This window comes from Helicoverpa zea, chromosome 30 (assembly GCF_022581195.2).
Source record: "Helicoverpa zea isolate HzStark_Cry1AcR chromosome 30, ilHelZeax1.1, whole genome shotgun sequence".
Taxonomy (NCBI): domain Eukaryota; kingdom Metazoa; phylum Arthropoda; class Insecta; order Lepidoptera; family Noctuidae; genus Helicoverpa; species Helicoverpa zea.
In genome coordinates, this window is record NC_061481.1 from 5,103,453 (window position 1) to 5,129,896 (window position 26,444).

The 26,444-nt window shown below is 39.9% G+C and overlaps 4 protein-coding genes across 5 annotated transcripts; 3 read left to right on the forward strand and 1 right to left on the reverse strand.

Moving 5' to 3' along the window:
* Positions 1-1,499: 1,499 nt before the first annotated feature.
* Positions 1,500-7,792, reverse strand: LOC124644387 (cylicin-1-like). Its single transcript, XM_047183699.1, has 5 exons — positions 7,765-7,792; positions 6,029-6,205; positions 4,496-4,709; positions 3,911-4,026; positions 1,500-3,837 (listed from the first exon to the last, which is right to left on the reverse strand). The coding sequence occupies exons 1-5, from the start codon at positions 7,790-7,792 to the stop codon at positions 1,517-1,519; spliced, it is 2,856 nt and encodes a 951-aa protein (XP_047039655.1). The 3' UTR covers positions 1,500-1,516.
* Positions 7,793-8,626: 834 nt separating this feature from the next.
* LOC124644388 lies at positions 8,627-10,100 on the forward strand. Its single transcript, XM_047183701.1, has 2 exons — positions 8,627-8,968; positions 10,044-10,100. Exons 1-2 carry the CDS (start codon positions 8,627-8,629, stop codon positions 10,098-10,100), a joined length of 399 nt encoding a protein of 132 aa, XP_047039657.1.
* Positions 10,070-18,087, forward strand: LOC124644629 (pancreatic lipase-related protein 2-like). 2 transcript variants are annotated; one of them, XR_006986091.1, is made up of 8 exons: positions 10,070-10,219; positions 13,812-13,983; positions 14,574-14,722; positions 15,298-15,399; positions 15,828-15,974; positions 16,793-16,985; positions 17,504-17,712; positions 17,942-18,087. XR_006986091.1 is itself a non-coding variant. In XM_047184121.1 (8 exons), the coding sequence occupies exons 1-8, from the start codon at positions 10,171-10,173 to the stop codon at positions 18,029-18,031; spliced, it is 1,008 nt and encodes a 335-aa protein (XP_047040077.1). In that variant the 5' UTR covers positions 10,071-10,170; the 3' UTR covers positions 18,032-18,087. The 2 variants fall into 2 exon arrangements, 1 of the variants encoding a protein (XP_047040077.1); XM_047184121.1 differs by having other exon boundaries at positions 10,071-10,219; positions 17,504-17,641; positions 17,974-18,087.
* A 645-nt stretch (positions 18,088-18,732) lies between these two features.
* Positions 18,733-26,444, forward strand: LOC124644674 (pancreatic lipase-related protein 2-like). The gene is made up of 9 exons (XM_047184177.1): positions 18,733-18,955; positions 19,045-19,134; positions 21,816-21,993; positions 22,512-22,660; positions 23,583-23,684; positions 24,420-24,566; positions 24,896-25,088; positions 25,847-25,984; positions 26,319-26,444. The coding sequence occupies exons 2-9, from the start codon at positions 19,092-19,094 to the stop codon at positions 26,374-26,376; spliced, it is 1,008 nt and encodes a 335-aa protein (XP_047040133.1). The 5' UTR covers positions 18,733-18,955; positions 19,045-19,091; the 3' UTR covers positions 26,377-26,444.

The window sequence follows — 26,444 nt, forward strand, 5'->3', positions numbered from 1 at the left end:
TGTAAAAGTTTCTATAAGCTACAAAGCGATTTCGGTCCGACCCGTGAATCGAACCCGAGTCCGCCTGCACAGTACGCTTCAAGTACGAGAATAGGATTGATGGAACCAGTTCTTCAAACCATACTGACAGAATTGTGTTGCTGGGGAGTTTGCCATTTATTATTTCCAGCAAAAACACATATCAAGTGAAACTAACTTTCAAAAAGAGCCTACTTTGAATGTGTTATGTCTTTTTAATATTTTTATCTGTGCTTGATTCTTCGTACCAATGAAACTTTTCTAAATATATCACCACCCTTGAAATGGGAACGAGTCTAGAGTGGAGTCCACGCCTCGGCAAACGTAGTGTAGGACGTCCTCAGGCACGGTGGAGTGATGACTTGCGCAAGGCGGCTGGCAGGAGCTGGATGCGGGAAGCCGAAAATCGATCTCAGTGGCGTGCACTTGGAGAGGCCTATGTCCAGCAGTGGACTGCGATAGGCTGATGATGATGATGATGATGAAATGGGACAACAAAAAAGCTGATGGAGCTGAAAGAATATGAGCTTTTTATCTGCATCTGGGTAAATAGTTCTCTTGGGATCTTGTTGCATAAGCTTAAATAAATAAACATAAATAAACAAATACTTACTAAAACTAAATAAAATGAACGCATTTACAACAATTTTCAACATCGTTGCACTACACGCTTTCACAAATATAATTTACATAAAAACAGTAGCTACTGAGTAAACTACCTATAAAATATTTATGTATTACACATTTTATAGCAGTTACATAAGAAAGTATATACATACATATATTGGAGCAAATATTTCTTCATTCTTTTGAAATCGGCAGCAATCAGAGAACAAAATGACTAGCGAAGATGTCATAACGCAAGATCTCCTAAGAAAGTAGCGACAACATGCGGGGCGAGGGGGACGAGGAACGTTACTAGCACCCTTCTGACACGTCTTCTATGGAACCAGCCCATTTTGTTCAAAATAAAATCAATAAATCAAGACCAATATTTGACAGATTGGTTTTGATTTGACTAAGTACCCGAACGCCTAGTTAGTTCTAATAACTAATCGTTCTGATTACGCCCAACGTCTTTTGCTTTGACCTACAAGCAGGGGCGCGATTCTACTAATTTTACTCAAGCGACATACGATTCACATCCGACTGAGATCCAATCATGACTCAATTACGATTGAAGCGTATGTGGCATTCCGCTATTTTGCTTTTAAATAAACGCTTCATCCTTTTCTGTGATACAATAATGAATAATTTTGTCTGCAAATTATTTACGATTGCAATATGATTGTAGAGCAAACTACCGTATAGACCAAATGGCAGACCAATCGCAAACCAATCGAATGTCATTGGAATACGATTGGTCTTTTATTAGTAGCAGAATGCCCGATGTGATTAAAACTACTATTACGATTCAATTTAGATATTATTAACTTAGGAGAATCGGGCCCCTGGCGATCATGTTTTAAATAAAATAACGATACTACCAAAACATTTATTAATCGGCATATATTCTCTTTTTTCCCGCAAATGGTATCGGCGTTCTACCAAACGCGCCAAAGTTCGCTGGTGGATTATTCCTCGGTCTTTCGTCGTATATGTCATGATGTTTCTTCTTCGGCTGATAATAATCATCATTTTTAGGAACATAATTATCCCAACTAGATTTCTTTTTCTTCGGTTTTCCGTAATCTGTGTTATAGTCATCATTTTTCTTAGTTTTTTTCTCCGAACTGTCTGTCTTTAGATTTTTTTTCGACATATCATATTGACCCCAATCCGGTTTCGGTGATAGAGCACCTACTTTGTCCCAATCATTTTTTTGTACTGGTTTCTTGTTATCATCTCTTTTGTCTGTTTTTTTGTCTGGCGTGTTCCAGTCATCTTTTTTGTTAAAATTGTCCTTTTTATTACTGTTATCCGGTTTATCCCAATCGTCCTTTTTATTTCGAGTATTCGGATTATCCCAGTCATCCTTTTTATTTCGAGTATTCGGTTTATCCCAGTCATCCTTTTTATTTCGAGTATTCGGTTTGTCCCAGTCATCCTTTTTATTTCGAGTATCCGGTTTATCCCAATCATCCTTGTTGTTACGATTATCCGGTTTATCCCAATTATCTTTCTTATTACGGTTTTCTGGCTTATCCCAATCATCATCCTTCTTATTACGGTTATCTGGCTTATCCCAATTATCTTTTTTATTACGGTTATTAGGTTTATCCCAATCATCCTTCTTATTACGGTTATTCGGTTTATCCCAATCATCATCCTTCTTACCCCAATCATTATTTTTATTCCTGTTCGAATCTTTTTTATCCCATTGGTTTTCTTTTCTATCCCAGCCGTCATCACGGTTATTCTTTTTAGGTCTGTCATAATCTATATTTCTATCATCGTTTCTTTTATTCATATCTTTATCTTTTCTGTTCCAGTCGTCATCTTTTTGGTTTCTATTGTCTTTTTTATTCCATTCGTCTTCTTTTTTATTTCTACTATTTGGTTTGTCCCAGTCATTGTCTTTTATGTTTCTGTCGCTATTTTTTTTGTCGCGTTGGTTATCTTTTTTATTCCAATCATCTTGATTATCCCAGCGACTATCTTTTTTAGTTTCACGGTCATCTTTTTTGTTTCCCCAATCGCTGTCTCTGTGGTCTCTTTGATTGTCAGTTTTGCCTTCATCTTTTTTACCGCGTTCATCATCATTCTTATCTTGTTTCTTTGTAAATTCATCTGCATCTATATTTTTTGTATCCCATTCTGGTCGTTTCCTCTTTCTATCGTCATCATAGTCATTTCTCTTGTTTTTGTACGAATCGTGCTCACTGTGATATTGGTTTTTCTTCTTCTTCTTATCTCTCAAATCCCACTCATTTTCTTTTGTTGTTATCTTTTCTTTCGTAGTCTGTTTCTCATCTTTGTATGGACTTTCTCTATGCCAGTCATCCCCTGCCTCGTTTTTTCCCCGGTCCCCTGCACCAGTATAATCCCCTCCTCCGTTCTTGCCCCGTTGTCCTATCCCCTTATCATCCCCTTCTTTACTTTTATCAATTTTCTTTACAGGTGGCTCATCCTCCAGTTTTTTATCTTCCACGTCTTTCTCTGCTATTTTCTTATTTTTTTCTGCACTCTCTTCCCACTGTCTATACTTCTTCTCACTTTCGTCCACCTTTTGATCTTCTATTTGACTCTTGTCGTCTTCCCTTGGGTTCTTATTCCCGGAATTAAAATTTCCTCCTCCACTACCTTCGTGGTACCTTTCAACGCTTTTATGTTCAGGTTTACTTGGTCTACTTTCTTTAGATTCCCCGTTATTATTATTATATTCCTCTCTCTTAGTCCACGACTCTTCTTTCTTATCTACCGGTGTAGTTCTCTCTTCGTAACTCCCTTTCTTTATTTTATAATCATCTCTGTAACTATTCTCTTCCTTATCTTCTCTTAATGGACTCTTTTCTCTCTCACTTTTTCCTCTATCTTCATTTGATTGTTTTACTTCTTCGTTAACGTTATCATCTTTTTCTTGCTGCTTTTGTGGGCGAGGATATTCTTCTTTATTCGGCTCATTCTCAGTACTTTTACCTAATGCCAGTGGTTCATTATGTGTGTCATCATGCTCTGTATTATCTTCTTTCTGTCCTTCTTCCTTCTCTATTTCTCTGATCTTCAAGTCTATATCATCTGCGGCTGTTGTTTCTTCTTCTTCTTCCTCATCAGGGAAGCTTGGTTGAAAGGTTCCCTCTTGGTCAGATTTGGGTATGAGTTGGTCTATCATGTCGGTTGGATTCTTGGTATTTTCTATTGACTCGATTACTGGTTCTACTGCAAGGGGTTAATCGTCAGAAATATGATTTATAAGTATATAATAAAGATTTATAAATAGCAAATAACTTACGATTCTCAAGATCACCAAATTCTTCGAATCGCCTTTTTGATTTCTTTTTGTGCTTTTTTTCCAAAGAATTGAATTCAAAATAATCTAGGGAGATTGAGGCGTCATATATGGGCTTTCTGAAAACAGAAATGTTATAATTATGATGACAAAACCTATTGCAAATGGCTGCTGTTGATCTCTCTCCGGTGGTGTCGGATTGTCGTCCCATCGCGCTGTGAGAGTGAAGGAATAGTGAGTGCTCCTGTGTCCAAGCAAATGCTTGTGCACTATAATATGTCCTGCGCAGCTGGCTGCTCTCCTTGGAGAGAACAGTCGCTATGGCTGATGATTATTACAGTCCTTAAAACCAAGATTTTCGTAAGTGCAATTTTCTTTGCAAATTACTTTATTTTATAAACTGAAGAGTTTGTTTGGTTATTTGTTTGAACCCATTACAATATCAGGAAGTACTGGTTCCTTATAATATACAGCTACCCTGATACATGAAGTATGTTTAAGAAGATAGGATAGTTTTGTGAAAGGGCAACAAAACAAACAAGCAAACTCACTCTCACATTAAAATTTATTTAAAAAACAACTGCTTACTTCATTCTCTTCTTTCTTTCTGCTTTCCTCTTCTGCTTTCTAAAGTATTCTTCTAAAACTTCTGGATTGTCTATGACATGGTATCTGACATTTGAAGCCAGTTGCTGATAGCCGTCACCTTCGTAATCATGTCTTTTGTCCGGGTGAGGGAAATTGTATGCATCGCCTAAGAGGTGCTGTAGACTCTTCGCGAAATGTCGGCGCTCACTCTTATCTAAAAAAATAGAACTTTAAAAAAAGGTTTCGGAAACTATAAGTAACTATAGATTCTGCCAGCAGTTTCATCGGTGTCCCATGGAAACTAGCTACTTCACACTTCGTAATCTATACTAATATTATAAAGAGGAAAACTTTGTTTGTTTGGTTGTAATGGATAAACTCAAAAACTACTGGACCGATTTTAAATATTCTTTCACCATTAGAAAGCTATATTTTCTGCGAGTAACATAGGCTATATTTTATCCCGGTGCGGGCAGTAGCACCCTCGGGACGCGGGTGAAACCGCGGGAAAACATTATGGATAAACTGAACAAAACTCCTTTAAAACACTCCTTTTTTTAGCAGTCAGAGGAATTCTTATTCTTTATTGCACACTTAACAATAAATACATAAAAAGAATACAGACAGTTTATGTACAATGGCGAGCTTAACCCAGAATTGGGTTCACTTACAGCCAACCTTAAAGCCATAGAGAGATTCGATAGTGGTAGGGTAGATTCAAAAAAAGTGCACAACAAACATTAATAACCAAACAAAAAAAAATATATATAAAATAACAATATACTAAACATATATATGTAGTAAAACTACACAATACATAAACATAATACATATAAAAATATATATTATATATATACATACGAATCATATACATATATATCAATATATATATCATTCATGTCATCAGAGTTTCCTCAAACCCGACTGACGGCCTCTGTCGTGGAATTGTAACAACGACTGCTACTGGGTAACATTACGAACGCTGGCTTCGCCTGCCTCGGCCACGGGGATATAACACCACCAACAAATAGACTCCTGTGGTGTCATTCTGTAAGACTTCATTCTTAACTTCGCATCTGAATCCGCCGTGAGTTTCGTGATTGGTATTCTCAAACTACACTAGCGCTACTCTTGCGAGCGTGTTTGCGAGTTAAACTAAATTATACTCGAGTTTTTGACAGATAAAGTATGAGATCTATGACTTTAAAAACTTTTTGAACCGAATGCGAAGTGAGAGTGAATAGCGAAGTGAAATGCGAGTTGTTGTCTGAATTTTATAGAATCGACGTTCTGCTTTGTGAATGTTTTTAAACCCACAATGTGTTTTTGACCCAGGAATCCAACCCAGAACCCCGTACACGGCAAAGGGAACAACGACTGTTTGGACTCTACCTAGGCAACGAACCGGGCCCTCGTACCACTGCTACCAACAAAGCGCTTATCAGGTCATTTCTATAACCGATCTATCTTTTGCCTTCTCACAATAGCAAGCAAAACAACAGATAGATTATTACAACCCCCCTTATTTCTTACCTTTTCTCTTTCGTAACAGGTCATCCCCTCTCGGTAGGAACGCTAAAGAGTCTCCATTGTACATGCTGTTGACAAAGTTGATAATTTCTGCAGTTTTAGATGTCCTGATGGCATCCTTCTCACGGGGAAGAGGCGTGGTGCTGGGCGGGACTGCTGATATGCGTTGTAAGATGTGGGCTGAAAAAAAAATTGGTTGGTAGTATGTCTCATACTACTACATATCCTACTTAGATTATATGGGTTGGACCACATCTGGCAGCACGGAATCGCATTTGTTCAGCTTATGCTACCACGTGCTGCGAACTAGAACTGGAACTGATACTGTGAACTGGGGAAAGGATGCGTTCAGCTTTCTGGAGTCTCCCTGCCGACCATTGCATTTTGTCCGTGATGCCGATCGCCTCGAGGATTCCGCCGCGTGCTATCGCATTATGCTTTCTGTCTCGGTCTAGCAAATGGCAGTTCTAAGAGACAGAATTAAAAAGGGCGACGGAAAAAGGCGATTCCGTGCTGCCAGATGTGGTCCAACCCTAAATATGAAAATTTGTGAGAAAGTAAGGATGTATATTTGTTATTCTTTCATTTTACAGATCTATTGCAGATTACAGATTATTTATAGAAAAAAAGCGTGTTTTTGGGATCAGTAATTAAAACTCCCTGCCCTAGCGGGAAATCTTTTGTTTATAAATTGTGTTTTGAACGGTAGTCTAAAAGTGCTTAATTTCTCCTTTTTCTACTTACCAATATAACACAAAAAAATTAAAAACTTCATTTTTAAATCCTATCACATTTTCAAACAAAAATTGTTCTACTTCGTCAAATTGTTAAATATTACCTTATCTATGAAATTAAATTAAATTCAAACCATAACCAAACATGATCAGATATTTTTTATCGTCCCACTACCGGGCACAGACCTATGTTGGCTTCCAGTCTAACAGCATGCAGCTGAGTATACTCATCGGCACGAATCTTGAGCTCTGACCTTCACCTGCGCAGAAGTAATTTATTGGGTCCCTTTTGTAGTATGAAGTGAGGCGCGGGGGCGGGCTAAAGCAGTGATTGGCCCGCAGTGCATCGCGTCATAGCCGTCACTCGGGATTGGTTTTTTGCTAATAAATCACTTCCGCGCAGATGTAGGTCAGAGCTCAAGATTCGTGCGGATAACTATACCAGTATGCCACATGGAGCGACTGCCTATCTGATCTCCTCAACCCAGTTACCCGGGAAACCCGATACCAACCGGCAAGACTAGTTGTCAGACTTACCGGCTTCTGACTACCCATAACGACAGCCAAAGATGTTCAAATGACAGCCGGGTCCAATTTATCGTGCCTTCCGAAACACGGAGGAACTCGTCATAACAAGATGGTTGCTTGTAACATGATCATTCGACACATGTGGCTGTCACTTAGCCACGAGACCACTTAGTACTTGTATTAATTAGGTTGCAGGTGTAGATAATTCAAAACATTCCAATATTGATTACTATTTAATCTTAATGAGAGATCTTTCGTATCAATGACTGATAAATAAATTGCCTGATAAATCGCCAGTAGTGCTCAGGGTCTAAAATTTCATACTTTGTTCTTCCTGCTCTATTCCAAAGTTATTTTGGGTATGCACTAATATATTATTAGTATTCTATTAATCTCTGTCAGCCGTTATACTAACATCCACTCCCTTCTTATTCATGTCATCTTTTAGGCAATCAATCCATCTTTTAATCGGTTTACCTCTGCTTCGCCATCCTCCCACATTCATACTTAACACAACTTTTGTAGCATGCGATACATATCGTACGTCTCATCACATACCACGACAAACGCTGGCCTCTTATTTCTTCTTTCACGAGAACGCTCCTGACAGTCGCTTTTACAATTCCATGTCAGAGGCCGCCAAGGGTATTTGAGAAAACTCTGACACCAGGGCTTGCTAGGTAATTAAACCTGCAGCTCACTCGATAAGGAGGTTGAAAACTCAATCCTTTCATCAAAACAATACTAATTACGTAATGAAAACAGGTGTCTCTTATCTTGCGTAATTTTAAATGTTTTTGCTATCACTGACCCTGAATATATCACTGATTGAGAAATAGATCAAATTAATTGAAAATAACAATAGTAAATGTCACAGGCGCGCGGATCGATGGGTCATACGGTTAAGCCACACTTGGCGCGGTCACTCCGTGGATGACCTTCTTTTCATGACGAGTTCCTCCGTGTCTCGAAAGGCACAATATACTAGTTGCAATTTGAACATCTTTGGCAGTCGTTATGGGAAGTCGGCAAACTGGGTTGAGGAGATCAGATAGGCGGTCGTTCCATGTGGCACACCCCAACAAAGTTTGGAAAAGGCTAGGCAGATGATGACTATCACCAATAAAAGAAAATAGGTATTCTAATATAGGTATTTTTTATAAAAGCTGTCAGTCATTTCATTACATTATTAATTTTATTGACTTTATTAATTAATCTTGCCGCGGTTCCACCCGCTCCCCGGTGGAACTTCTTCCCGTAGCCGGACAAAATATAATCAATGTAACTCGGGGATAGTCTCGCTGAAGGGCACGCCGTTATCGCGGCGATAAGGCCCGTAATGAAGGAGTGGCTGGAGAGAAGCCACGGCGCCCTCAGCTTCCGCCTGACACAGGTTCTCACCGGACATGGTTGTTTCGGAAAGTTCCTGTGTCGCATAGGCCGGGAGCCCACGCCCGAATGCCACCATTGTGGCACCGGCAACGAAGATTCGGCGCTGCATACGTTGGCGGAGTGCCCAGCTTGGGCAACGCAGCGCCGTGATTTAACTGCGGTACTGAATGCTGCGGGAAATCTTTCGCTGCCGGCCGTCGTGTCTTGCATGGTCAGCAGCGAAGAAGAGTGGAATGCCGTCGCCTCCTTTTGCGAGGAGGTGATGGCTTTAAAGGAGGCGGCGGAAAGGGTGAGAGAATCTGCTACCTCTCTCCCCGCCCGCAGCAGACGTAGGGGGCGTCGCAGGGTGGCTGATCTCCGGCCACCATAGGGCGCGGCCTGCGGACGACAGACTAGGGGCGTCTGTCGTCCGATCAGAAACAGGCCTCGAGACGGTGGCGTTGTGTTGCGCGCGCCTCTCTTAGTGGAGTTACTGTGGCCGCTGGTTGACGGCCACAGAGGGTGACGGGGCCCGCCTTCGAACATCTGGCGGGCCAATACCTGTCGGGGGTGCGGAAGAATGCTTCGGCGATACCCGTGCCCTCGACAACAGGTAATTGGAGGCAACACCAGGTAGGGTTTTTAGCCGGTAAGAGTCCGGCACACCCCTCCACCTACCCCAGGTGGAGTACAGTCCATGAGGATTTTCCCCCCTGACAAAAAAAAAATAAAATAGTCTCGCTGAAAATACAGTGAAATGAAACACACAAACAAACAAAAAAATGTTTACTCTTTATTATAATAATGTAGATGACTTGCTTCATATTTCGACAATGACCAAAACTTTGGTTTTTCCATAGATAATCATTGTCCACTCTAAATAACGTCATTGGGTACCTATAGTTAATGTATTCCTATCATATCTATTTCCCGCTGTTTCACCCGCGTCCTGTAAAAGTGAAAGTACTTTATAGTTTTTGTATACCCCGTATTTTTATTTGCACATATTTTTTCCTTTTTCTGTGGATGTTATCTTGTGTGTCGAAATAAATGGTTTTTCTTTGTTTCTTACTTCTTGCACCCCAAAAAACCGATAAGTTGGTGTTAGTATACAGGAATTTGAAAATTCTTAATCTCAAGGAAGAGCCTTACCCGTTTTGTAACATCATGAACAAAAACTGTGTTTTTAATTTTGGTTTATCACGGGAAACTACTTCCCGTGTCCGAATAAAATATAGCCTACGTTACTCGAAGATAATGTAGCTTCCCAACAGTGAAATATTTTTTCAGTTTCGGAGCCTTTAGTGTACAAACAATATAACATTTTTTTTTCTATTAAAAGTATACCTATACTTATTTATACTAATATTTATCTATATCTACAGATAAATAATGGACAGAAGTGGACCCGGGGGAAACAGCAAGTATTATCACAAATCTGAGATAATAATTATCATAATCAAGAAATAATTAGCAGTCAACAAATTAATTAGTATTAGTATATCGTGAGCCATGCAGACCTATAGTACTATATTGTTTTGTGTCTTCGCGGCTGTATCAGGTAATAAAAATTCAGTCTCATACCAACGAAAATCATATTTAAAACAAATCTAAGCATACTTTTGTTATAAAGCTGAAGAGTTTGTTTGAACTTGCAGCTGCTGGATCAATTAGAAAAAAATCTGTGTCAGACAGCCCATTTATAGAGTAATGGACACACTCAAAGACATTCCTTAGTACAGAATTTCTGTAAGAATCTGTGACTAAGGAGTGACTTAAGTAATCATACACAGCCTTCCTTATAAACGTTAATAAGTAATACTTAGGGGCTGTTTAAGAAAATTCTTACTTATAAACGTTGCTTAAGCATGTCTTAACTAACATTTAATCACTGCTTAAGAGGACGAATTGGAAATTTTGGCGCCAAGGATCTCAATTTTTAGGGTTCCGTAGCCAAAATGGCAAAAACGGAACCCTTATAGTTTCGTCATGTCCGTCTGTCCGTCTGTCCGTCTGTCCGTCTGTCACAGCCGATTTACTCGGAAACTATAAGTACTACAGTGATGAAATTTGATGGGAATATGTGTTGTATGAACCGCTACAAAAATATGACACTAAATAGTAAAAAAAAGAATTGGGGGTGGGGCCCCCCATACATGTAACTGAGGGATGAAATTTTTTTTTTCGATGTACATACCCGTGTGGGGTATCAATGGAAAGGTCTTTTAAAATGATATAAAGTTTTCTAAAAAACATTTTTCTTAAAGTGAACGGTTTTTGAGATATCAGCTCTCAAAGTCGTAAAAAGTATGTCCCCCCCCCTCTATTTTTATAACTACGGGGTATAAAATTCTAAAAAAAATAGAGGTGATGCATGCTAATTAACTCTTTCAACGATTTTTGGTTTGATCAAAGTATCTCTTATAGTTTTTGAGATAGGTTGATTTAACTGTAATTTACGGAACCCTTCGTGCACGAGTCCGACTCGCACTTGGCCGGTTTTTTTTCTCAGTAAATACAAAACGGATCAAAATACAACTTGGTTACCTGAAAGTTCATGATATAATAGTTATTTGTTATACAAGAGTGCAAAGTTGCTTTTTAACCGCGGGCTCAATTTTGATGACCGAGCAAGCGAAGGATACTAAAATTGAAACACGAGCGTAGCGAGTGTTTCAATAATTAGAATCCTGAGCGATAGCGAGGGAATCAAAAGAACACAAGGTGAAAAATCTTTGCACTCGAGTGCAACACGTAACTTTTCATCCCACCTCATCGAGGAAATTTATAAACTCGAAAAAAGAAAATGGCACGCACGTCACACATGGCAAATTAAAAAGATGTAGGTACCTATTTTTATTTATGCAAAAACTCAGTTTAAAAATGTAATGAGGTTTAAAATCGACCTCAAAACAATAAAAAATAATAATTTCATTCCACTTCATCGAGGAAATTACTAAATGTAAAAAAAAACAAAATGGCGCGCACATATGAGCATCAAATTAAAAAGAAGTACCTATTAAAGTTCATTTTTTTGAAAACTCTGTTTAAAAATGAAACGAGTTTAAAAATCTATGTAAAAACAATAATAAAAATTACTTAATTAATTGAATAATTATTTTAAGCAGTATTTTATTTGTTTAATATGTATTTGTTTGAAAAGTCTTATCAAGATTGTCACAAATGGAGTATTGGACACGATGTTCTAAATTCAAATCACTTTGCCGCTCTAGAGGATAAAAACGGCTTTTGCGCTCAGATATCAAAGGGCAAAACTACTCTTTCCGAGATGGTGGGATGAAAATCTTATTTGTTAGACTTCAAAACATGATGAGGTAACTTTTATAACAGAGAAAAATATATCAAACATACCTCTTTTCAACCGACTTCAAAAAAAGGAGGAGGTTCTCAATTCGGCTGTATTTTTTTTTTTTTTTTTTTTTTTTTTTATGTTTGTTACTCGATTTCTCAAAGACGCCTGGACCGATTTCAAAAATTCTTTTTTTATTTGAAAGGGTATGCTTGTCATTTGGTCCCATCGTCATCAGGTCAGGATCTGATGATGGAAACCCTGAGAAATCGAGGGCAACCTTCGAAAGTTGTAGGCATACTTAGAGTAAAAACTTGACATTCAGGTGCATGCCTGAAAGCACTATTCAACAGTGAAGGTTTGAAGCTGACCTGATGATGGAGACCAGAGAGGATCGAGGGAACTCGACAACTGAATATGTAAACTACCTCGTGTTTGGGCTTATATTATTTGTATTGACGAGACCTTTGCAACAGTGCAGGTTTGGAGCTGACCTGATGATGGAGACCAGAGAAGGTCGAGGGAATTCGACAACTGAATATGTAAAATATCTCGTTTTTGGCCTTATATTCTTTGTATTGATGAGAACTTTCCACATATATGGATAGTGACAACTATTCCTATCACTGAAAAGTTGTAAATAAAAAACTTTTTTACAAAAAAATTAAACCGACTTCCAAAAACACTAAAAAGTAAAAAAAAAAAACGAATTTTAGGTGCATCGGCCTAGAAGTCGGTGGCAAAATTAACTTAGTAACATCCATTAGACACCGACTTCTAGGCCGATGCACCTAAAATTCGTTTTTTTTTTTTACTTTTTAGTGTTTTTGGAAGTCGGTTTAATTTTTTTGTAAAAAAGTTTTTTATTAAAAAGAGATTCACATATTATGGGCAAACGGGACCGATTTAAGCCTCTTAACTTTTTTAGTAGTTGAGTATATACAAACTCTTTAAAATTGTGGAAGGAATTTTTATCAAATTATCGTTTCTAAATAATAAAATTACAAAACCATTTTGTCGCTTACGACTTTTAGTTATAAGCTAGCGCGCGTATTGTAATCCTCGCCCCGCTCAGACGCTCCGTCCCCTCTTGGCGCCTTAGATGCACGTGCCGGTTATGGAATTATTGTTTAGCAATTCGTCGCCTTAAGACTTTAAGTAGTGATTAGTTAAAATGTTACTTAGTAGGTGATTAGAGGTTTTTATACGCTTTTAGGCTATATAGGCTTTTTATCCGGCAGTGGAAAGTAGTTTCCCCGGTAAGCGGGTGAAACCGCTGGTAGAACCTTGTAGATTCCGCGAAGACAATGTGCGTACATTAACATGAGTATAGCTCACCCACTTTTATGAGATAAAGCATCTATAAGACTACCCTCACAAATTGCCTTTACCAAGTTTATATACCTTTACAGCCTTACTTATAAACGTGAATTAAATAATAAGTAATACTTAAGGGCTGTTTAAGAATATTCCTACTTATAAACGTTGCTTAAGCATGTCTTAACTAACATTTAATCACTACTTAAGGCTTTAAGTAGTGATTAGTTAAAATGTTGCTTAGAAGGTGATTAGAGATTTTTATAAGTAAGGGAGTATATCTTTATTAAGTTCAGTCCTGTATTAACTTACATCTCTGCTGTATTTTTTTTTCAAAAGAGCTCTTCATTATCTCCACTAAAAAAACTAACTCGTTGTCCCCGACAGGGTCCATAATTGTTTTCATTTACTTTGACCCACCAACTTTGTCCACGTTATGGAATGCAATAAGGTTATTGAATATTCTATGATTCATACCCCTGTATTGTGCCAATAAAAAACTGTTAACCTAAAGTTCCAATTTCAGCGCTCCCTCACGACCCGATCCTCAGAAAGCTTGACGATGGAGCTCGCTACCAATACGTGCAAGGTTCTGATGGCACTCCTCACTTAGTAGACTTATGGATGAAGGCCAGTGACGTGGCTGAGGCGGCCAGATATAATCCTGAGAGACAGAATGTCTACCATTTGTTTACCAGGTAAAAAGTCTGGTAGTTGGTGATTGATACACCCGTGTGGTAGTGAGTATGTAAATGTTGGTTCTGCCTGATCTCAGCTGTAAATGTTTGCGGAAAGGAAGGCTTCGGTTTTGACGTGAAAAGTGTTAATTTAATAAGCACAGTATTACAGGAAATGTTATTGAAATCAGACTTTGCGTTGGATGCAGCTGAGTAATAGTGGGCAAATAGAGCTGCTGTCTGATCTGACCTTACCTTCACTACCACAAATCCTTGTTACTTGTCAGACTTTCTGGCTTCTGACTTCTCGTAACGACTGCCAAATATGTTCAAATGACAGCCGGGACCTAACAATTTGCCGCAACAAGCGTTGCTTTGCCTCATGATCGAACGACCCGTGCGGCTGTTATAAACAATACATACTAATAGAGAGGAAACACTTTTAATTATTTGTACCATAACGGCTTCCTAACTACTGAACCGGTTTACAAAAAAATATTTCACTGTCGGGAAGCTCTGTCCCTTAGCCGGAAGAGAGCTCTGTACCGGTCAGAACTTTCCCCAAGACCCGGATGAAACAGCTAGCAACTAATATTTTTTGTATTTTCTAGACAAAACCCAACAGTAAGTCAGCCAATGCTGATAGGTAATGAGGGACTACTAGGTCTGAACAACTACAATCCGGCTAGGCGGACCGTTGTGTTGCTGCACGGATGGCTCGCTGATGTCACTTCAGACTTCAACACTGTGTTGGTACCAGGTAAGGTTCGGGTTTTAGAGGGATTAAGATAGATAGCTGTGGTTTAGAAGAAGATGAATTTATGAGATGTAGTTTTTCTTCTCGTGTGCAGGTAAACTTGATAAGAGCAATGTGGCAAGAAAAATGATAGCGCATAATAAATGCTAAAGTTATTAGACTAAATATAAAGAATGTCTGATACACTTTTACATCAAAACTACAGATACTATTAAAATGAAAGGTGCACAGATTCTTTAGAGCTGGAGAAAGTAAGCGCTCTTTTTTATCCCGTTGCGGAGAATAGTTCCCTCAGGACGCGGGAGAAACCGCGGGTGAAGCTAGTCCTCCAAATACTATAAGTGCGAAAACTTTAAACAATGTACCAATGTATGCATGAAAGAATAACAAACATAGCCGTTTGTTAATCTTTCACGCAAAAACTATTTGTACCTATATCAAAACAATATATAGGCTAGTTTTTATCCGAGTGTGAAAAATAGTTATCTCAGGATCGGCTAGTACCTGTATAACATAAATATTTAACCATCTTTACCGTTTCCGCTTGAGTATATTTACTTATTTATTTACATTCACAGCGTTCCTGTCAGCTGAGGACGTGAACGTGATCGTGGTGGACTGGAGCGCGGGCGCTGGCACCATCAACTATGCCGCTGCCGTCGCCAACACCGTGCCTTCTGGTGAGTGGTCAATGAAAAAGTTATCTGTTAATTATTATCCCAGTCAATATCTATAGACATTTGAAATAACAATAATTCAATTTAAATATAGCGGAAATATAGTGGCCTTGTCGGCAACTATATTTGAACCCCACACAGTTGAAACCCTCTACCGATCTGTCTAGGCGGATGGTTGACGCTTCTCGTGACCAAAAGGCTGGCTATTACCTCGGACAAAGGCATGCACCAGCACGACGATCCAACGAGGTAATGCTGCCAGCCTTTTGGGTACGCTCCGGGACGAATTTTTGTCTTTAGTTTAAAGTTTTTTTATTGTTTTACTAGGATAGTTGGTTTTATGAATTTAGTCAAAAAATATCTCACAAAAGACCTTTTATCGCCACAATATCTTTTGCTAATCAGTCTAACATGACTTAAAAAATTTCCAGGTGAAAGCGTAGCAAACTTCATCGAGTGGTTGAACTCCGTCACCGGAGCTAGTCCTGCTATGTACCACATCGTAGGACACAGCATCGGCGCTCACCAGGCTGGTATCATCGGCAGGAATGTGGGAGGGAACATTGCTTATATTACTGGTAAGAACGAGAGTCGTGCTATGTACCACATCATAGATAGGACATAGCATCGGCGCTCACCAGGCTGGTATCATCGGCAGGAACGTGGGAGGGAACATTGCTTATATTACTGGTAAGTGTGAGAGTCCTGCTATGTACCATACCGTATTACATAGCATCGGCGCTCACCAGGCTGGTATCATCGGCAGGAATGTGGGAGGGAACATTGCTTATATTACTGGTGAGTTTGCGGCAAAGTTAATGGCGGTAGACTAAGACAAGTAACTTGCCAGTGTTTTATATTCGACACTTGTGAGTGTAAATGTGTGTATGTGTGTACATGCTGATTGTGTTTGACTCGGCGTCTCGGTCACTACTGAGTGCGAACAAACAAGGTAATCCCCTAAGACTGGTTGTCAGACTATCTGGCTTCTGACCGCAACTACCGTACTACCAAAGATGTTGAAACGATAGCCAAGACCCACCAATTAAACGTGCCTTCGGAAACACGGAGGAACACATCATGAAAAGATGGTATGAACGATCGACTCGTGCCGCTGTTATTTAGGCCGAACTTCACTTACAGTAAAAACGTCAATTTGTTTAAAAACAACTGCAACTTTAACCTGACATAGACGTAGATGAAGTAAAATTGCCGTGTATCTTGTCTGCGTCAGGATCACTGTCACACCTCACCGATCCTCTCGAAATACGTATTGCTACCTAATTGCTTCTAGCTACCATTAGGTGCTACCTGTTGTCACTGAACAGGCCTATACCACACAATGTCACCGTCAAAGATCTGCCGATTTTCTAACCAGCTAACCCCCCTTTTGTAGCTCTCGAAGCAGCTCTCCCCGGCTGGATTACAAACGACGACAAGTTCCGCCCATCAGACGGGGTCTACACTGAAGTTATTCACACAAACGCCGGGGTCTTGGGCTACATGAGCACTTTGGGGGACGCCGACTTCTACCCCAATGGGGGAATTAACATGCCCGGGTGTAACTCTCAGGAGTGCGATCATGCTAGGTGAGTCAAAGAGGAATTATGTATTAAATTAGTTCTGTCAGCTGTTTCATCGGCTTTTCGTGGGAACTACTTCCCGCATATGGATAAAAAGTCTTACGAGATAAATGGGCTAAAATAATTTTTCAAATCTGACTACAGGTTCCTGAGATAAGCGCATTCAAACTAGAAAACTATTCAGATTCAGATTTATTTATTTATAAACATAGGTACAGATACGCATGAATGTGAGATCATGAGATTCACCTTTATAATACTGAGTATAGATATGAAGGAATGAAGTTATTCATACAAACCGACTAAAACCGAGACCGAATAAAACCGACTTCCAAAAACACTGAAATGTACAAAAAAAACAATTTTAGGTGCATTGGCCTACAAGTCAGTGTCTAATGGATGTACCCAAGTTTATTTCGCCACCGACTTCGAATCATTCCCGTATCCAATTAATTTTTTTTTTTTTATGTTCCTTTCTGATGTCAAAAGGCCAGAAACTAAACTCTTTGTCTACAACATTCCAGGTCATATTTCTACCTAGCGGAATCGCTAACATCGGCCGGCTTCACCGGACGTCGCTGCGCGTCGTTTGTCACCGCTATGACCGGCAACTGTTTCCTATGGGGGAATCTGAGGATGGGGGGATTAGTGCCGAAGACTGGGTGAGAGCAATCTTTAGTTGTTTTTAGTCACAGCCGAAAAAAGTCAAAACGTCACGTCAAACGTCAATAGTTATTTGTGTAAGAGTGCATCATCTTCATCTCCCGAGCCTTTTCCCAACTATATTGGGGTCGGCTTCCAGTCTAACCGGATGCAGCCAAGTACCAGGGTTTTACAAGGAGCGACTGCCCTATCTGACCTCCTCAACTCAGTTACCCGGGCTTACTTACTGGCTTCTGACTACCCGTAACGCCTGCCGAAGATGTTCAAATGACAGCCGGGACACGCCAATTTATCGTGCCTTCAAATAATTTAATGTATTTTCATTTTTCAGACAATCTGGAATCTTCTACTTGGAGACCAACGCGTCGCCGCCATTTTCACGAGGCTAAGAAATTAATGGACAAGAAAACCGAACAAATAAAATAAATGACTGATTTATCACACACACACATTCTTTTATTTATATCTTGATTAATGAATAAACTTGTGAAGATATGAACCGCAGGTAACGGCAACAATATAATACAGGGTTACTTGTAAATAGACCGCATCCTTTCATGAGGTGATAGTATCTCCAGTATCTGGTTCTATAATTTTAGCAGGAATTATATTAAAATTAGGAGGTTATGGTTTATTACGTTTAATAATTTTTCTTTAGGTCAATACGGACAAAGACCATGGGATACACTGGGCAAAAGTTAACCCTTTTCAAGATAATCGAACTTCAAGATTCGTATAAATTCGTATAATTTTTTATAACTAGTTAAAAGTCTCACGAAAGAAAGAAATAACAAACCATAAAACTGTACAAAACACTTAGTATAAACTCTTAGTATAAACCTACACGCGCAATGTTACCAAACCACGGACTAAGCTTAGTGTAATTGACCGACGGAAGGACATACGGAACAACGAATTGACATGAATAGTAAAATCCTTACCAAAGACATACCTTAGCCTATTTACGGTTGATCCTTACGAATACTTATATTATGAATGCGAAAGTAGGTAACTCCGTCAGTCTATGATGATTTCAGACCAAAACTATTGAACAAGTTTAAAACTATATTTGGTAGGTACTAGATCCTGACAGGTCCTGAGAAAGAACTTAGGCTACTTTTATCCGTATATTAGAAGTACAAAATACCAACGAAACACGGGTGAAATCACGGTCAACACCTAATCAAATAATATTTGGAATAACTCCCACTAAAATACCCCACTTCCTATTGTGTTCACGAATTCAATGACCCTATTATTATATAATTGAAAATATCAACAAACCACCTACCAGGCTCGAGCGATTCATTTCGGTACAAACCTTTGCAAACCTATTATCTAATATTATATCTATATAATCTTATGATTATTTGAAATAATCTTTATTTTTACTTTATTTAAGGAATACTGCAGTTTTTAGAAAGTCATTTTTGGGTTGATTTTTTGAAGATGAAGATCGTGCTGTTAATTTTTGGTCTTGCTGTGGTTGCAGGTGAGAGAAATTTGTGTTGTTTAATTTTATTATTATTTGGCACGTGGCACTGGATATAAAAAGTCGTAGTGGCCTAGTAGGCAAAGAACCAACCTCTCAAGTGAGGGCCCGGGTTCGATTCCAGGTCAGGCAAGTACCAATGAGAGTTTTCTAAGTTTCTAAGGATTTCTTAGATATCAATGACTGTGTTTCAGATGGCACGTTAAACTGTAGGTCCCGGCTGTCATTGAACATCCTTGCCACTCGTTACGGGTAGTCAGAAGCCAGTAAGTCTGACACAAGTCTAACCAAGGGGTATTGGGTTGCCCGGGTAACCGGGTTGAGGGGGTCAGATAGGGCAGTCGCTCCTTGTAAAGCACTGGTACTCAGCTACATCCGGTTAGACAGGAAGCCGACCCCAACATAGTTGGGAAAAAAGATCGGAGGATGATGACGTGGCACTGGATATTTTATTTCTACTGGGGCGTGAAAAAGCCCATATGCTATTTAAAGATCTATTGAAATTGCTGGTTGATGCTTCTCTTCTCGTGACCAAAAGGCTGGCTATTACCTCGGGCAAAGGATCAGCATGGCGATCCAACGATGTAATGCTGCGAACCTCTTATGCACGTTACTGGACGAATTTTTTACTTTAGTTTTAGGTTTTTTAACTTGATTACACCTAAATAGACTGTATATTATTTTAAAGTGAACTAAATCGATGTATATTTATATAAAACCGGCCAAGTGCGAGTCGGACTCGCGCACGCAGGGTTCCGTACCATCCAAACTAATATTCTATATATATTTATAGATATCGAGCAAAAATGAGCAAAAAAATCACGTTTGATGTATGGGAGCCCCCCGAAATATTTATTTTATTCTAGTTTTCAGTATTTGTTGTTATAACGGCAACAGAAACACATCATCTGTGAAAATTTCAGCTCTCTAACTATCACTATTCATGAGATACAGTCTAGTGACAGACGAACGGACGCACGGACGGATGGACAGAGGAGCGAAAACAATAGGGTCCCGTTTTACCCTTTGGGTACGGAACCCTAAAAATGAAAAAAAAAATAACATTCCACAGTGCCACAATGGCTTAGTAACATTTTAGCTTAGTAGCTAATATTAATCAGCTACAAAAATAAATGAATTAACATTACATTATCTTATATTTTGACAATGCACTAATTTATCATATCACCTCACCCGCTGAGTTTATCGAGATAATCCTGAAAAGCCAAGATTTAGGATTTTAGATTATTTCATTGCGTCAATCTCTGTATCTTTAATTCAGAATTATAAGCTTTATAATATAGCCTATTAAGGCATCGTTCAGACCAAACGTATTGTCGGCCGCTGACTGTGAGCGCGCGTTACGCAGTTTATTGCTTTTCCATATATATTGAAATTGTCGTTCACACCGAACCGACTATACGCTATTACGTCGTCTGTTGTCGCTGACTCTCAGTGGCCGATTATTTTACTACGCGACTATTCACGGCGGACGCGGATTGGCTACGCGGACGCAGTTGCCGAATAGCGCCGCTCCGCCGCGCGCCTCGGCCGCAATACACTCGAGAAAAAAACTTCAATGAGGACAGACGTGACACGTGACACCTCGCGATGTTCGACACCGAAAAGTTTATTGCAGAAGTACACTCTAGAGAATGTATTTGGAATGCGAATTCAGAAGAATTTAGTGATAGAACCTTACGAAGATGCGCTTGGGAAGCCATAGCATCTGTTATGTATGAAGATTGGGGGGTTCAAATACTGAGCTCTTTTATGTGTAGAATAGTCAGCCGCTCAGCGTACGCATCTAGTGTGAACCTACACGAGCCTATTCTTTTGTTCACACATGTAGCGCATCGTACGCTATAGCTTATTGTCGGCTTGGTGAGTACGCGTACTGCAGATTGAGTCGACGTTCACACTGGGGCAGACAGTGAGTATACTCACAGTCAGCGGCGGACAATACGTTTGGTGTGAACAATCCCTAATAGTCAAACAAAATCATACGATGTTGGGCTATCTAAGATTATCTGTTTCCCTCGGTTTTACCTTCGTTCCGGGGAATAAAATGGGACTCCCTTTCTTTACCAAATTGTTATTTCCTAAAATCATTATCCATAGCAAGTTTGCCGTAGCCATAATGTTCGAAATCCAGAAATCTTGTTTAACATAATTACCTTTAGTTCTAAAGAAGCCTTCTGTCATAATTTCAACTATAACAATTAAATCTAGAAGATTTTACATGACCTAAAGACATTCACTGCACGGGGGAGGTGTGACTTCCCAAAAGTTAAAGATTTTTTAAATCGGTTCGGTAGTTTCGACGCCTTTAGGGTACAAACAGACAACAAAAAAATTTTTCCTCTTTATTACATTGTACCTATACATAAGCATGCAGATGGCCAATGAGGCCAAAAAGTGCTGGAGTGGAGACCACTGACTAGCAAGCGCAGCGTAGGACGTCCACCAACAAGGTGGACAGACGACCTTATAAAGGTCGCCGGAAGACTGGATGCAGGTCGCTTTAAACAGGTATCTGTGGAGATCTAAGGGGGAGGCCTATGTTCAATAGTGGACGTCATATGGCTGAGATGATGATGATGATGATACATATGCACGCTTGGCCCGTTTTTGTTTCCTTCCATTTCAATATTTATCTCTAACCTTCCTTCCATTTCCAGGTGTTCCCTGCAAAAACAAGAACCTAGAACCCAAGTTAGACGACGGCATCCGTTATCAGTACGTGCAAGGTGGAGACGGCAAGCTGCACCTGGTAGACCTGTGGAACCTGAAGGATGATATCAGCCCCGCAGTCAGATACAACCCCGATGCCGTCAATACTTACCATCTGTTCACTAGGTGAGGTTAAAGAGAAAGATATTTCAGGTGATAATACAAAAGTCGTGGTGGCCTAGTGGGTAGAGGACCAACCTCTCAAGTACGAAGGCGTGGGATCGATTCCAGGAGAGGTTCTCTCAAGTATAACGCATGGGTTCCAGGACAGGCATGTATAAATTAAACTTAAGTTTTTCGTGGAATATAATTTTAGGGTTCCTTACCCAAACGGTGCAACGAGACCCTGTAACTAAAACTACGCTGCCCACTTTCAAAATAAGTGGCTTTAAAATTAAAATTTGTCTCAAACAAAAAGACATGATTTTCGGTCGTTTTGAGGATACGGACCCCTTCGTGCTTGGCCGTCGTTCAAATTACTTAATATAACAACTCGTTATCTAGTTTCTAACAAAAAATAATATACGCGCCCACGCTGTGCATTTTGTGTGTATACTATTTACCTATGCAATAATATCTTTCTCCAACCCAAATCTCCATATTTTCAAGTCTTTAAATCTCAATCTCCATGTCTTCTTCCCCAGAGACAACCCTTCAATCAGCCAACCTCTTCTTCTGAACAACGATGGCTGGCTGACCAGCACCAACTACAACTCTTCTAGAAGAACTGTACTCCTCATACATGGCTGGTTGGATACTGTTACTGCTGACTTCAATACTGTTCTTGTGCCTGGTAAGTTAAAGGAAAAGAAGATATGTGCCTACATAATACATAAAGTTTCTAAAACAAACAAAGTGATTTCGGCCCGACGCGATGACTCGGCAAATTGAACCCGACACTACTTTGAGAAAATTTAAGAAAGTTAGTGATAGATAAACCCGTGCATTAGAGAGCACGTAATTTCGGTTCTGCTTGTGATCATATCATACCATTTCGTTTATTGTCAATGTTTTAATTTAATAAAGGCGTGCACGGCCGATTTCGGCCACGGCGGCTGTTCTCATTTAAGGAGATCAGTCAGCTGTGCAGGACATATTATAGTGCACGAGCATTTGCGCAGAAACAGGTGCACTCACTATTCCTTCACTCTCATAACCCGATGGGACGACAATCCGATATGACCGAAAAGAGATCAGGCGCAGGACCGACATTTACGCGCTCTCCGATGCACGGTTGAATCAATCACTACATAACTTCCAGACTACGAGTTGCTTTGTGAAAGTTTAAGAAAACTCACAAAGTGATTTCGGCCCGACTCGGGAATCGAACCCGAGACCTCGAGCACAGCAGCCGCGCTTGCGACCACAAGACCAATGAGGCAAACCCCTGCATCAAAGAGCACGTAATGTCGGTTCTACTTGTGATCATTTCATACCATATCGTTTATTGCATTCCACAATGTATGTACATTAGGTGGACGATATAAAATGATAGTCACAATTATGGACCCTGATGGGCACAGCAAGGTAGTCTCTCCAATCTTGTCACGTGTTATCCTATCGCGCTATGAGAGTGAAGGAATAGTGAGTGCACCTGTGTCCAAGCAAAAGTGCGTGCACTATAATATGTCCTGCGCAGCTGACTGATCAATTGTCGGTCATACATTGCGGTGTTTGTAAAGCGAAAGTTGAAGGACTATATTTTCTTTGACCAGCTTTCCTGGAGAAAGAAGACTTGAATGTGATCGTGGTGGACTGGAGTCACGGAGCAGGCACCATCAACTACCCCATTGCTGTCATCAACACGCCTGTCTCTGGTAAGATTTCGAGAATAAATCAATCCCAGATAATAATGGTATTGATTTAAGCTAAAACATGAATGGGTCTTTGGTAATAATCAGGATCAGGTATTGTCTACCAAAGAATAGCTTTTAAAATTACCACATAGTTTTTTTATTTTTTTGTGTAAATGCTAGCTTAAAAAAAAATAGTTTTCATTAGGTGTGTCTCGGTGTGTGGTCTCGTAGGAATTCTACTTGAAGCACCTGTATAAAAAGTAGCCTACGGGCTTTCTAGATGAATAGTATATCTAAGTAACACTGATTTCTTTCAAATTGGACCAGCAGTTCTTGAGATTGTGTTGTTTGTTTGGCCGCTCTTATCTTCGGAAATACTGGTCAGATTTAAAAATTCTTCCAGTATTAGATAGCCCGTTGAACGAGAAAAGGTATAGGTGGTCAATTTTTTACCCCAGTTCGTAAGGTAGGTATAATTATCGGCACGAATCTTGAGCGCTGACCTTCATCCGAGTGACGGCTATGACGCGATGCGCTGCGGGCCAATCACTGCTTTAACCTGCCCCCGCGCCTCACTTCATACCACAAAAGGGACCGAATAAATTACTTCTGCGCAGGTGAAGGTCAGCGCTCAGGATTCGAGCCGATGATTATAAGGTTCGAGATATAGATGGAACTATGAGTGACTACCATCTCATTGTAACGTTATTTCCTTCCCCACGAAATTTCTCTCAAAAAATCCCTTCAAATCCTCAGGAGAAGCAGTAGCCAGGTTCGTGACCTGGTTGAACAAAGCCAGCGGCTCCGATCTCAAGAACTACCACATCGTGGGACATGGCTTAGGCGCTCATCAAGCTGGTATTGTGGGGAGGAGACTCGGAGGTGGCGTTGCGTATATCACTGGTGAGAAGACACTTTTTGACTTTCAATGTTTCCTGATAAAAGTAACGGGACCCGTTGCGTAAAAAGTAAAACGAGGCTCTGTTATAATAAGGACTTTGCTATCCTGGTTTGTCACCAAGCTGCGTACCTATCTCATTAACTATGATAATTGATAGGTTTAAGAAAGTCTTGGAATCTTAATTTGACCCACTTCCCGGTCTTCGATTAGGATGAAATTTTGCACACGCTCTGAGTTCTGATGACAATACATGACTAGCTAAGAAAGGAAACGTGTTTTTTTTAGTTTTTTTAACTAAATTTTTATTATTAATCTGTGCTTTTCTTCCCAGCTCTAGATGCGGCCTTCGCCGGCTGGTTAACCCACGACGACAGGTTCAAAGCGACAGACGCGGTGTATACGGAAGTGATACACACAAATGCTGGTCTACTGGGCTTCTTGGCGCCGCTGGGAGATGTGGACTTCTACCCCAACGGAGGCGTCGACATGCCGGGCTGTATCAGCCAGGAGTGCGATCATAATAGGTGTGTGCTGCTGAGCGGCGAGTCCACCGTATTGGTGGTTAGGCTAATATGCTTTTGATAAAAAAAAATCTCTTTCCGGTCGTGTCGGATTGCCGTCCCATCGGGTTATGAGAGTGAAGGAATAGTGAGTGGACCTGTGTCTGCGCAAATACTCGTGCACTATAATATGTCCTGCGCAGCTGGCCGATCTCCTTAAAATGAGATCAGCCGCCGTGGCCGAAATCGGCCGTGGACACCATTATAATTATGCTTTTGACATCAGACTTATTTATTTTTGTGTACTGCCCCAATCTACTTCCCCGATATACTTTCTTGTGTAGGTACTCTCTCGTACTTAACATTATCCCGAAGACCTTGTGTCCTCCCTATACATATATACCATGCCATTCAACTAATAATTTTTCCTACTTTTCCTAATAGAGCATTAGGTACGTGTCCAGAGTTAGGCAAAACGAGACTACAAAGAAATTAAAAAGATCACCGCTTCCCGACGGAACTAAGTTCCGCACATGGATAAAAAGTAGCCTATGTTTTTGATATACAAATTCTCAACAGTCTACATATAAAAAATAGTTTAAATACCTTTATCCAGCAGTTCATTGTCATATTGTCATCAACACTTTATAGCAAGTACCTAAGTTATATCAAAATCAAAACCCAGCCGTGCAGTAGTTTTTCGTCGAAAAGCAACGAACATCGCGTTTACGATAATAATAGTAGGAAAGGATAATAAAGACTCCATTTTGTCTGGTTTCTAGATCATTCTTCTACATGGCGGAGTCAGTAAGGACAGGCGGTTTCGCTGGCACCAGGTGTTCTACATTCGTGTCAGCTATGGCGGGACAATGCTTCCTATGGGGCAGCCTCAATATGGGCGGAGTTACTCCTAAGACTGGGTGAGTCTGCTTCTTCATCATCTCCCGAGCCTTTTTCCCAACTATGTTGGGGTCGGCTTCCAGTCTAACAGATTCTGCTGAGTAACAGTGTTTTACAAGGAACGACTGCCCTATCTGACCTCTCAGTTACCCGGGCAACCCAATACTCCTTGGCAAGACAGACTGGTTGTCAAACTTACTGGCTTCTGACTACCCGTAACTACTCCAACGATGTTCCATGACAGACAGTAATTCCTCTGAGTTTTAACTTTTAACAAAGCTTTTAGTTCTGAAAACTAGTACATAAATAAAGAATAATCGTAATTATTGACAAACAAATCAATTATTTTTTCAGACAAACTGGAATTTACTATCTTAGGACGAACGCTTTCCCGCCATTCTCAAGAGGTTGAAAAAATAAAGAAAATACAATATTTTTTATATTTTATTTTTAATTAAAAATGTTTTTTTTTTATTTGAA